Below are 12,981 nucleotides of genomic sequence, written 5' to 3' on the forward strand. Positions count from 1 at the left end.
TCACTAAGGACATTAGATGGGGCATGGAGGGTGTTCTGGGGTTTGAGAGCTTTATTTAGATTAGCTTCGAAAGCCGGAAAAAGACCAGAGCCCGATTCTTTTTGGGCAAGGTTACCTTTTTACCCGACATCAGAGACAACCGTCTGTCCCAGTAGTATTGAAAATTGCATTTTTGCGTACATAATAAAAATGAACTTTTCAATAATTAAGATTCCCTTTGCCTCTTCACTGTATGTACTTATTCCCAGTCTCTGTGGTCAGATTTGATTTGCTAAGTCATTCTCTATTTACCATTCCTGCACTGAGTCAATGGAAATGTAGAACCTCTGCTTTGTGGTAGGCACATAATATGCCTACAGAATAAAACATATCCCTTCATCTCTGGTTTCAAGAAATGTATATAAAATGGGAAATAAATAGGCTATACATTCTTCTCTTTCCCATGGGAAAAGAGAATTCTCTTTCAGGTAACGGTCTTAGCAACAAAACAAAAACTTAATTTAAAAAATGTAATTCCTACAAACTTAAGGGGAAACAGATTAATTATTTCTAGCAAACACTTGCCCACCACGCACCAAAGCATTTTGTGGAATTGGGGCAAGCATCTGTTTCCTTCTCTGAGTGTGGTGCAGAATGGAAAAGAGGGAATGGAAGCCTACAGGCGCCTTCTGTTTGCTCACTTCAGTACTACGAGAGGTTATCCTTTAATGAGATTTTGTAAAGCTGCATGAGTGTTGTGTGCTGGAGCTTGCTGCAATATCAAAAATGTTCTGACAGGCTTCTTGCACATTTAAGATAATGGGGTCACTAGGCTTGGCAGTGTTCCCCATCTCATTAGGATAGAATCTGCCCCTCTTTAGCATCTCAGTGTATGCAGTTGGAAGATAAATAATGGCATCATACTTGGGAGATCCACCACTATCCTTGAAACTGAATGTCATCAGAAATGAATGTGGGATTGGGACGCACCCGGGTGGCTCAGTCGGTTAAGCGTCTGCCTCCAGCTCAGGTCAGGATCTCAGGGTCCTGGGATCGAGCCCCACATCGGGCTCCCGGCTCAGCAGGGAGTCTGCTTCTCCCTCTCCCTCTGCCCCTCCCCCTGCTTGTGCTCTCTCTCTCTCTGACAAATAAATAAAAGCTTAAAAATAATGAATATGGGATAAATCAAGGGTTCCATGGGCCTTGGAAGCCTTTCAGGAAAAGGCCCGAGTGGTTTCAGTACTGCCAGATGCCCTCTGAACACCTCCCTCTAGCTCGAATGGTCCACAAACCTGTTGTTCTTTCTTGTTTTTTACTTTTTAAATTCCAGCATCATTAACGGACAGTGTTATATTAGTTTCAGGTGCACAATGTAGCGATTCCACCATTCTGTACATTGCTCAGTGCTCATCACGATAAGTGTGCTCTGGACCCCCTTTGCCTGTTTCACCCATCCCCCACCCCCACCACCGATAAGCAGCAGTCTATCACGAACCTGTTCTTATTCGTCTCTCTATGATAATTTTCCATTTTTTAAAATGTATCCCCTGAGCCAATTAAAATTAAAAAAGCAAACGGATTTGCAAGACTATTTTTTCTTCAACTATGACCATCATCTTTGAAATACTCAGGACTGCCATTTTTAAATACTTTGTGATTCCTATTTTCCCCATAACTCCCCTCAAATATTGGTTTCTTTTTCTCGTAAGCATTCTTGGGAACCATGGCTGTGAGATCTAAAATATTTCTAAGACCCCAATCATTTACATTGAAATAATCACACTGGAAATCTTATTTTTTTATTCACAGGCTCGCCACTGTCTCAGCTGGCATCGATGAACTTTAATTATGCTTTTAGTGTCTCATATAATTTTGAATGGCCTATCAAGAGGGAGTTATTAGAGCATTGTGACGTATTTCCGAAGCAGCCAACTAAACGTCCTTGATTAGTGGTAGACTTTTTTTTTCAGGGAGAAAAATCTAGAGCTAATGCCAGTAGGCACAAATATCAGCTCTAATGATATCTTTAAATATTTCTGGAAAAGGAATTAGCTGCTATGTCTGTGCAAATATAATACTAGGTACCAGATCCTAGAAGGCTTTGTTTCATGATGGTTACTCACTCCTATTGCTTCCTTCTTCATTGTAGTATCAGATCCGATTGATCTAGATCTTTGGGTTGTGTAAATATTGAATTCTTTGGGTCTCTGCCACCAGAAAATGAATGTCAAAAATGGTCTGTTTAAGAAAAAAGTAATTCTAAGAGTTGCATACTGAGTCAACAGAGATCATTTAAAACCTAGAACTGACAATAGATTGGATGAAAAGATACCGAAATTCCCTTTTCATTCAAATTCAACATTTCTGAAAAGCATGTTTTATTGTATACATTCATTTATTTATATCTAATGAAAAATGGTGGGCAGTAGTTTGTTTTACACAGCCAGTGAGTGGTAAGAATGTCTGGGGAGAGGGGCGCCTGGTGGCTCAGTCAGTTAAGTGTCTGCCTTTGGCTCAGGTCATGGTCTCAGGGTCCTGGGATCAAGTCCTACATCGGGCTCCCTGCTCTGCGGGGAGCCTGCTTCTCCCTCTGCCTCTGCCTGGCCACTCCCCCTGCTTGTGCTCTCTCTCTCCTTGTCAAATAAATAAAATCTTTTAAAAAATGTCTGGAGAGATAATATGAGAATAAATGCCATCACACACAGACCTTCGCATAATGAAATATGTATGTGAAGGTAGATTTTATAAAGGACTGAGCATCACTCCTGGGGTCTAGGAAACCCCCCTCTCCTGCCGTGAGCCAGCTAACAGTCTCTGGTGGTGCTTGCGTGCTCACTCCTACAGGCATGACCTCATTAAATGTTTGATAAATATAATTTCTTTTTCCCGATTCCTCTCCCTCTCCTCCTATAAGTGAAAATCTGTAAGTGCCCTCTGGAGGTTTTTCTTTGGCTTTTGTGAATACCTTCATGCCATGCTGTCATTGGTCTCAGTTCATTAATACAAAGTTATTTCTATTGCTTGTTATAAGAAAAACTGTGCGTTCTACTTTCCCAGAAAGGACGGCGCGTAACACAGGTTTTTCTCTTACAGGTTGTGGGACTGGAAAGTATCTTAAAGTGAACAGCCAGGTGTACACCCTGGGCTGTGACTACTGTGGGCCATTGGTAGAGATTGCCCGGAGCAGAGGATGTGAAGTCATGGTATGTGACAACCTTCAGCTCCCCTTTAGGGACCAGGGCTTGGATGCTATCATCTCCATAGGAGGTAAGGCAGCCTCTGGCCACACGTTCACTCTTCACCTTGAGAATGACATTACATGGTGGAGGCCCTTCTCACAACTCAACGTGCATTCTTTGTAGAAATGTCTATGTGATTCACGTGATCTAATTTTTATCAAAAATATTTCAACTGGATTACTGAACTAATCTCAAAGGTACTTGATGGTGGTACCTGGGATTGTGATAACTAGTCAAGCCTTCCAGTTGGTATTGTATTCTCTCCGATGACTCATTCCCAGTTCTCTTACTTATGAGTAAGAAAGCATTAAGGGAATTTTACTCATTGGAATATTTTGTACTTGGTTATATTGAAATGAAGCCAGATTTTTCCAATGTGAAGTAGAACTTTAGAAGTCATATTACCTGCTTTAGGTCGCGAGTGTGTCCTTTATTAGCAGGACATTATAAAACTGATGCACTGAATGTCACCTGGCAGGCTGTGTCATGCAGCCTACAGCTCACTGATGCATAAGGCACCAGGGAAGATGGCCCCACTTGGTCCCAGACTGCGTTATTTTTATAATGCCACTCAGCTCTCTTAATGCCAAAGATTGTTCAGAAGTCTAGGGATTATGTTGCTATTTTCCCAGCAAATGTGCCCATACAAACACACAGGCCACAAATGAAAAGAAAAACAAAACCCCATGCCTGAAATAGACACAGGTAAGGCTCTCTTACGCAATGCACGTAATTCTGAAACCGAGTCCGTTAGTCCTATTTAAATACGCTAGGGAATCTTGCAGCAATTTTCCGCAAAGAGGAAAATCTTCTGCACAGCAAATCATTTGCTCCAATACACTTAAAAGATTAATCTATTTGACTCCAGCGAGCTTCGTCAAAGCAAGGGGATCCTACATAAAATTGACTAGATACAAAACTGATTGTCAGATAAAAATACAGAGTAAGACTATTTGCTCTCTCCTGAAGGAAATGAGGACTCGATCTATTTGACCTTAGATGGGGACTGTATCTCTGCTTAGCAAGGGGATGCAGGCCTGGATGCCCCAGCCGTGAAAGTCCTTGGGACTGGCAGGAGACGGTTGCCATGGAAACCTGCTCTACGACAGCCCCACTTATTGCAGTCGAAACTGTTAAGTCCATTTGGGGCCTCAACATGAAGAGGAGGGATTCCCGTTACACCAAGCAACTCATTACAATGCTTTGAATCTTGAGTGGAAAGAAAGTTTCGGGGCTGGTCATTCTCCCGAAAGAACGAGAAATCGCGGAGAGGTCAGAGAAGCGTATTCTTTGCTCTTTTTGTGCGTTGACATCAGTTTTAGAGTCTGCGAGGCTCCCCACGTCCAGGCTGTGCCACTGGGCACCACTGTGGGCAGGGGGAGACTGCCCGGCTTTCCTGCGCCTGGGAAATGCTCTAAGTCTCTCTCGGCTTTCAACAGAAGTCTCACGCCTTGTCGGCAGAAGAAACAGAACACACCTGGTTGCCATCTTCTGAAGAAAAATGCTTCCTTAGGTGGAAACACACCATGTATTTTTAGGAACTGTAACTATAAATTAATGTGATGTGGTCATTTCAGCTAGGTTTCACATTTAGAACCATATGAAAAATTCTGATAGTCTGTCTCTCTTATGTCCATTTATATTTACTTCCCTGTTTAGAAATCTGTATGTTGACACTTTTTGCTAATCTTCACATGAAGAAATATATAGTTTTTGCTTTTCCATGTCTCTTAATCATAATACTTTGAAAGGTAAGCATCATACCTAATGATACATTCATTATGTTTTGCTGGCAGATTGGAAAAAGAAGCACTCTTTCCACTTAGTTTTAGAATAGCTTGACAGGGGGCACCTGGGTGGCTCAGTTGGTTAAGCGACTGCCTTCGGCTCAGGTCATGATCCTGGAGTCCCGGGATCAAGTCCCGCATCGGGTTCCCCGCTCAGCGGGGAGTCTGCTTCTCCCTCTGACCCTCCTCCCTCTCATGCTCTCTGTCTCTCATTCTCTCTCTCGCAAATAAATAAATAAAATCTTAAAAAAAAAAAAAAGAATAGCTTGACAGTTCTGTGAAAATTTAGCAATATATTAAAACAGTGCCAATCAACTATTTATTTTATGCCAACGGTTCTCATCTTGGGTTTATGTTGTTGCCCCCGCCAGCCTTAGGGGACACTTGTCCTTGTCCGGAGACATTTTCAGCTGGCTCAACTGGATGTGTATATGTACAACCGACTATCACCTAGTGGGTGGCCCCCTACAACAAAGAATTATCTAGTCCGAAATATCAGGAGTGCTGAGGTTGGAATGCTCTGCTTTATGCTAAACCTATGGATTCTGAATGCTTTTAGATAGAGATTTGAGACCTGTACACTGGAAAAGTTATATAACAATATATCATAAAATATCAAGATACAGCAGGACTTTAAAGATGATCTTGTGATGGGGCGGCTGGGGGGCTCAGTCATTAAGCGTCTGCCTTTGGCTCAGGTCATGATCCCAGGGTCCTGGGATCGAGCCCCACATCGGGCTCCCTGCTCGGCGGGAAGCCTGCTTCTCCCTCTCCCGCTCCCCCTGCTTGTGTTCCCTCTCTTGCTGTGTCTCTCTCTGTCAAATAAATAAATAAATAAAATCTTTAAAAAAAAAAAATGATCTTGTGTAACTTCCTATCTAGTTCTAGAATCCAGTAATTGAATTCAACCTCCCTATTTTCTGGGGTCTCAGTAGGAATACATTGCTATAGAATCCCTATATTGTACTATTTTTGCCTTTAGGTTGTGATTATGATTTTTAAACAAAAGGGGATTTTTTTTTTTATCCTTTAAAGATTCAATATAGTTTCCTGACATTGATAATTCATGTAAACGTATCTTCATATCCCATTTTGGCTCCATTTAGAATGTTTTAAAATACATTTTTTATATAATGAAGAAATCTTTATTTGTAAACTTTTCCCAAAAAATATGGCCTAAAGGTTACTTAGTATTACATGTTAAATATAAACATAAAACAATACAAGGGTGCCTGGGTGGCTCAGTTGGTTAAGCATCTGACATTAGCTCAGGTCATGACCTTGGGGTCCTGGGATCTAGCCTCCTGGCGGGCTCCCTGCTCAGTGAGGAGTCTGCCTGGCCCTCTTCCTTTCCCCCTGCTAGTGCTCTCTCTCGCACATAAATAAATAAAATCTTAAAAAAAAAAAAAAAAGCAGCAGCAATATAAAAGTGATATTATGCTATTAAAAATGAATCATCACAGAACAAATGTTTAACAAATACATATAAAGACTTTCCTTTTAAAAAAGACTTCTTTTGAAGCCCAGAATCCTGGAATGTTGAAGACTTACGAATCTGCTAAAAAGAGATTATTGTATTAGTCTGGTTTTAGTGATGCTTTTTTCCTTTTTGGCCCCCCAAAAGGAACATAGTCAACTCTCATTATTCACAGTAATTATACTGTATTAAGTCTCTTGAACACTTCATTAGTGAATATGGAGCCATTGCTCCCAGGGGAACTACAGGACTAGGTTTCCGTGAGCCTCTGGTTGCAGCGTTTTTGTCAACTGGCTAATACACAGCCTTGTTTTACATGTGTTTCTATTTATTTTTTTTTAAGATTTTATTTATTCATGAGAGACAGACAGAGAGAGAAGCAGAGGGAGAAGGAGGCTTCCCGCGGAGCAGAGAGCCCAAAGCGGGACTCGATTCCAGGACCCTGGGATCATGACCTGAGCCGAAGGCAGACGCTTAACCATCTGAGCCACCCAGGCGCCCGTGTCTCTGTTTAAAGACAACTTATTTTTTAATTTTTATGTATTTTTTTTTTCAGAGAGTGGGGGAGAGGGGGAGGGGCAGAGGGAGAGAGAGAATCCCAGGCAAACTCCAGGCCCAGCACAGAGCCTGAGGCAGGGCTCCATCCCACAACGCCGAGATCATGACCTGAGCAGAAATCAAGAGTCAGATGCTCAACTGACTGAACCACTCAGGTACCCCTAAAGAAAACTTATTTTGAGCTCATGCCAACAGCCCAAACGAAGCTTCTGTAACACATCTATTTTCTCTCTGAGACATAACCTAGCCTTCTTACGCTTAGGAACCCTTGGGCGCTATGCTCAGGGATCATTTTAAACAGCAAAATCACACACGAAAAGCACAAAATGCAAAAAATGTGGCACTAAATAGACCATGAAAGGACCCTTGTTGACAGGAGGTAAGCCAAACCAAGGAAGCAGGGGTCACCTGGTTCGATCTCAGCTGGGAACATGCATGATGGGAGTTTTTTGCCATCATGTGCATGTCAACAAATGACCACAAAAACATGGAGAGTGCTATTTTTGGGGGGGTACAAATATATTTTGGCAAGTAGCAAAATTTGCAAATACAGTATTCACAGATAATAAGGATTGACCATATTTGCAAGATACACCCACAGAAGTTCTGGCGTGAATTAGGTGCAAGTCATGGGAGATACGAACAACCATGAATAGTCCTAGATATGAACATTAGCATCATCTTAAGTCTTTGTCCTCCTGACCTCTGTGCCTCCTTTTAGCTCAAGACTCTGTCTCTAGACATGTAAGCTTTCAAATGGACCATTATAAAGGGCCCTGTGGGGATAGGAGTGGGGAATAGTCTGAGGCCACGTGAAGTCAAGTGATTGGTCAAACATCACAAGGTGAGTTACTAACAGATCTAGGACAAAATACATGGGGCTCCTGTTCTTCAAACCCATTTTAGCCTCATCATACCTCTGGCTTCTCACACTGCTACATGGGGCAGGAGACACCAGGGTGTGTGTGCTGCTAATAGGAACAAAAACCTGATTGGGAACAAGACCCAATGTGCCTGTTGAATGATCTTCCTCTGACAGCTTTATCTCCATAATAATCTCACGTTAGATATTTGCTATCTCTCTGTGGCAGGTAAACTAGAGATTTATCTGCTTAACACACCACTACCAGCTGGATTGTGGTGAGGGTTATAGGAACTGTCCTAGCCTCCCCTCCATCTCTCCTCTCACTACTCATACCTGAGCAGTAGTGTCCAGACTCCCCTTAGAACCAACTTCCTACCTGAGACATGGGGTGGGCCTTACCCCTGCCTGTGGAAAGAGATCTGATAGTTTCTCTTGACACAGAACTGTGATCAAACTCCTCTCGGAACTAATAGACTGGCGCTTTCCACATACTATTTGATGAAAATATGCCTAATAACACACTTAAGGCTGGGTAAAGGCAGTCCTACTTGAATCTCACTTTAACTTTGCAGGGATTAGAAGTAAAACAATGATTTATATGTTGATTTTTTGAAAATACATACACAACCACTTTATATTAATATTAAATTTTGAGACGTCTCCACAAACACATCTTTGTCTAAATTTTGCTCCCTTGTTGAAAATGGTTCTTGGGGACCTAAGTCTAAACTGGCGTGTGGGGAAGGCTGGATGGATACAGTGCTATGGGCCCAAACTTCTGTATTTAATTAAATATTAAATATTATATATTAACTTTTTAAAAAATTATAAGCAATTACTTGGACTTGGGCTTGGCTGGCTTATCTTTGTTGCATTATCTAAATAGAAAAATAATCTTTAACATTCTTCTCCACTTCTATTTGCTTTATTAATTTTGTTAACATTGATTAGTAGTGTTAACCTTTTGGTGCTTTAGAAGTACCAATCATTCATTAAAGCAAGGAATTATTTCATAGTTTTTCTACTAGGGAATACTTAGTATATTCCCTAGTATATACTAGGGAATAGTAGTATATAGTGCTACTAACATAGTGCTCCCAGGAAAATTTCATTAATTCACACTGATCATCCTTCTAGTTAACAAATTTCACAGGATTTGGGAACTAGGAGGATTTGGAACGGACACATTATTTAAGTGTCTTATTATAGGCAAAGAAATCTGAAATCTAAAGAAGTTAAATAATTGCCCCAAATTGTCAAAAAAGTACAGGAGCCAGAGACAAAAATTATGTCTCCCCTAAAGCAAGGCTGTGCTGTTCCCACCATCTATCCTGCCATGTAGGAAATAAGGAGGCTTTCCTGCATGCTGAAATTGCATCGTTATTGTATGGAATATACTAATGTCTGAATGCATCAGTTTACGTATATGTATACACACTGAGATCTAGTTTCTTCTTTTTCAGTCATACATCATTTTTCTACAAAACAAAGAAGAATCAGAGCAATAAAAGAAATGGCCAGGGTCTTAGTTCCTGGAGGCCAGCTGATGATTTATGTGTGGGCCATGGAACAAAAGAACCGGCACTTTGAGAAGCAAGATGTGCTTGTTCCGTGGAACAGGGCCTTATGCTCCCGGCTTTTCACAGACTCCAGCCAACCTGGGAGAAAGCAGCCGTGTGCACATTCAGAAAGAAGCCATCCCTACCATCCTCCCTGCTCTGTCTGTAGCTGTTCTGTTTGTTTTCAAGAGCAGTGTCATTCACAACGATCCCACAGCCTGGACTATGAGCCACTGATGGCTAGAATGTGTTGTGCAGATATTTCTAAGGGAGGGGAGGAAGAAAATGGATTCTCTAACACGTTAGGAAAATCTTTTCGCTCCTGGTTTTTCTCCAGGTCTTTGGACGAATCAACTCTGAGGAAACAAATTGAAAGGGTGAGACCCTTGAAAAATACAGACGGTTGGGCCCATAGCACTATATCCATCCAGCCTTCCCCACACGCCAGTTTAGACTCAGGTCCCCAAGAACCATTTTCAACAAGGGAGCAAAATTTAGACGAAGATGTGTTTGTGGAGATGTCTCAAAAGCAACTGGAGTGGCCGAGAGCACCAGCCACAGTGAAACATCTATGTGGGGACCAACCAGGAGAAGTTAGGAGAAATGGAGATGGGAATTTTCTGGAAGGCACCAATACTAGTGAGAACGGCATGAATGCAGGTGATGTGGAAGAAGGTCCCCCTTCTGCTAGTAGAATCCTGAGAAGGATTTCTGCACTTGACTCCACAGATTCCAACCCAGAGGAGACAATTTCTGTCGAAGACCAACAGCCCAACGTTTTGGATTCCGGAGCCTTTATGCGCTACTACCATGTGTTTCGAGAAGGTGAGCTCTATGGCCTGCTGAAGGAGCACGTGGCAGAGCTGCATGTTCTGAGCTCTGGGAATGATCATGGCAACTGGTGTATCATTGCTGAGAAGAAGGACAATTGTGACTGACTGGGGCATTTTAGACAATTCCTCCAAAAGGTGGACCATGTTCTTTTCACTGGGTTTAGTTACGGTTACCTGAATTTGTGTCCAATTTTATTATTTTTAATCCATGTATGCTTTGGTTTGTAAAGATGATGAGTTGGTTATCTTTTAAATCTTTGGATGAACCCAGAGCCTGGCGCGTAAAGCATTTGACAAAGGGTATTCGTAAATTATTAATATAAGAGAACTGAAGGAGCAATAGGAAGTGAACTTCAGTATTGTTGGGATCTTCTTTTCCCTGCAAGGTGAAATTATTTTTTTTTTTTTAAGATTTTATTTATTTATTTGAGACAGAGAGAATGAGAGACAGAGAGCATGAGAGGGAGGAGGGTCAGAGGGAGAAGCAGACTCCCCGCCGAGCAGGGGGAGCCCGATGCGGGACTCGATCCCGGGACTCCAGGATCATGACCTGAGCCGAAGGCAGTCGCCCAACAAACTGAGCCACCCAGGCGCCCGCAAGGTGAAATTATGAAGACACGTGTATATCATTTGTCAGTATTAGATGCTGATTTTAGCAGATTCTGGGTGTTTACTTTTTTTTATTACTATTGAAGTAGAGTCAACATACGATGTTATATTAGTTTCAGGTGTACAACATAGTGATTTGACAATTCCATACAAGATTCTGTTTTTATTTTTATAATGAAGGGGGTGGGTGAGTTCTGCTTCTCAGGCTACACTTTAGATCCATATGTAAGATACCAGGTAAACTCCACTGCGCAGATGTAAATGGAATCACGCGATACATTAATTTGTTGCCAAGGCCTTGCTCTTACTTGAAGTCTTTCAAAAAGTGAGAGATGGTGGAGAGACAAGAAGTGTTACAAGGACTTTTCTGAATGATAAGCAGACTTGCTTCCAAATACACAAATAACAAGGTTTTCAATGTTGCACGGAAGGTTTTTAAAGGTATTGTGAGCCTGTAGAGAGTGGTAGGTGTGGGTACTAGATGCCATGGCAAGTACCCGGGTGGTATCTTCATGACCTCATTCGAAGCAGGAATATCTGGTTAAGATAAGACCAAGGTTGACTAACGAGGAGTTTTCATCTAGAATGATGCTTTTCTTATGAACTGAAGGGGTATTTAGGAAATGAGAATCTGGTTGAAGCACCGTTTTATTTTGGTTCTCATTACAAATACACTGTTAAGGGGCAAGATATTTGTCCTTGATAGAGGATCTATTGTTGGGTTGTTTTAAAAAAAAAATCTGGGCATTTATCTTATCGAAAGTGACATTTTATTAGTTATATTAGGGATTTAGGCAGAATTAAGTCCTATTAATTCAAGGTTGAATTTCTGCCACTTTGTAGGCAAATGAATAGACTGGGTGTTGTATGGTCACTGCATCTGTTTAGATTAACCATGGGTCTGTTTAAATCTACGTCATGGGTCAGGAGACAGATATAATTAGGAATTGACATTTGACAGAAGTCTTTTTAATTTATAGACCACTGTAATCCTGGACAAAAACTCAATTCTTGTTTTGTATAAAATTTCATTTGTTTTGGGTCCTTTATCTCCTCCGTGATTGTGCTCTATCTTAAGATAATGTTGCTATTTTCAGAGAAACCTAAAGGATTATTTTTAATGCTTATCTGAAAATGACTGATGTGTTTATCTCTTTTGGCTTCAAAATGAGATCCCATCATCACCTTTTTGGTTGGTGAGATTGTCTGGTGTACAATATATGAGATATAGGATTTGTAGTGTTTGGTACTCAGTTTGCATTAGAGGGACAATGAAAACAGACCTAGAAGTGGAATATAAATTAAAGATTAATTTAGTGTCTTCCATTTCTTTGTTTTAAATTTTAGTTAACATACAGTGCAATACTGGTTTCAGGAGTAGAATCCAGTGATTCATCACTAACATACAACACCCAGTATTCATCACAACAAATGCCCTCCTTAATCCCCATCACCCATCTAGCCCATCCCCCACCTCCCTCCCTCCATTAACCCTGTTTGTTCTCTACCATTAAGAGTCACTTACGGTTTGTTTCCCTCTCCTTTCCCCCACTCCCTTGCCATATGTTCATCTGTTTTCTTTCTTAGATTCCAATACGAGTGAGATCATACAGTATTTGTCTTTCTGACTTATTTCACTTAGTGTAATACACTCTAGCTCCATCCACATCATTGCAAATGGCAAGATTTCTTTCTTTTTGATGGGTGAGTAATAATTCCATTGTGTGTATGTATGTGTGTGTATTTATCTATATCTATATCTATCTATCTATATAAATATAGATATATATATCTATATATCTTCTTTATCCATTCATCAGTCGGTGGACATTTGGGCTCTCTCCATAGTTTGGCTATTGTTGATAATGCTGCTATAAACATTGGGGTGACTATACCCCTTCGATTCTGTATTTTTGTATCCTTTGGGTAAATACCTAGTAGGGCAATTGCTGGATCATAGGGTTTCATTTCTTAAATTAGGACATTAAACATGAGTATAAGTGGCTTTCTTAGTAGAAAGAAAATATTCTCTGAGTTGGAGAAGTTCTTACAGTTAAGTCTTGATGGCCTTTTTA

General features: G+C 41.0%; 1 protein-coding gene across 2 annotated transcripts in view; it reads left to right on the plus strand.

Moving 5' to 3' along the window:
* TRMT9B (tRNA methyltransferase 9B (putative)) overlaps nt 1-12,649 on the plus strand; it is a 69,001-nt gene extending 56,352 nt beyond the window's left edge. For both annotated transcript variants that reach the window (XM_064585603.1, XM_045879755.3), the window contains exons 4-5: nt 3,073-3,246; nt 9,369-12,649. In XM_064585603.1, the coding sequence (XP_064441673.1) occupies nt 3,073-3,246; nt 9,369-10,402 (1,208 nt within the window). In that variant the 3' untranslated portion in view covers nt 10,403-12,649. The remainder of the gene's footprint in view (nt 1-3,072; nt 3,247-9,368) is intronic.
* The last annotated feature ends 332 nt before the right edge of the window (nt 12,650-12,981 follow it).

Source organism: Mirounga angustirostris, unplaced genomic scaffold (assembly GCF_029215605.1).
Source record: "Mirounga angustirostris isolate CCGP_5_RB_7025 unplaced genomic scaffold, mMirAng1.0.hap1 SCAF_2, whole genome shotgun sequence".
Classification (NCBI taxonomy): domain Eukaryota; kingdom Metazoa; phylum Chordata; class Mammalia; order Carnivora; family Phocidae; genus Mirounga; species Mirounga angustirostris.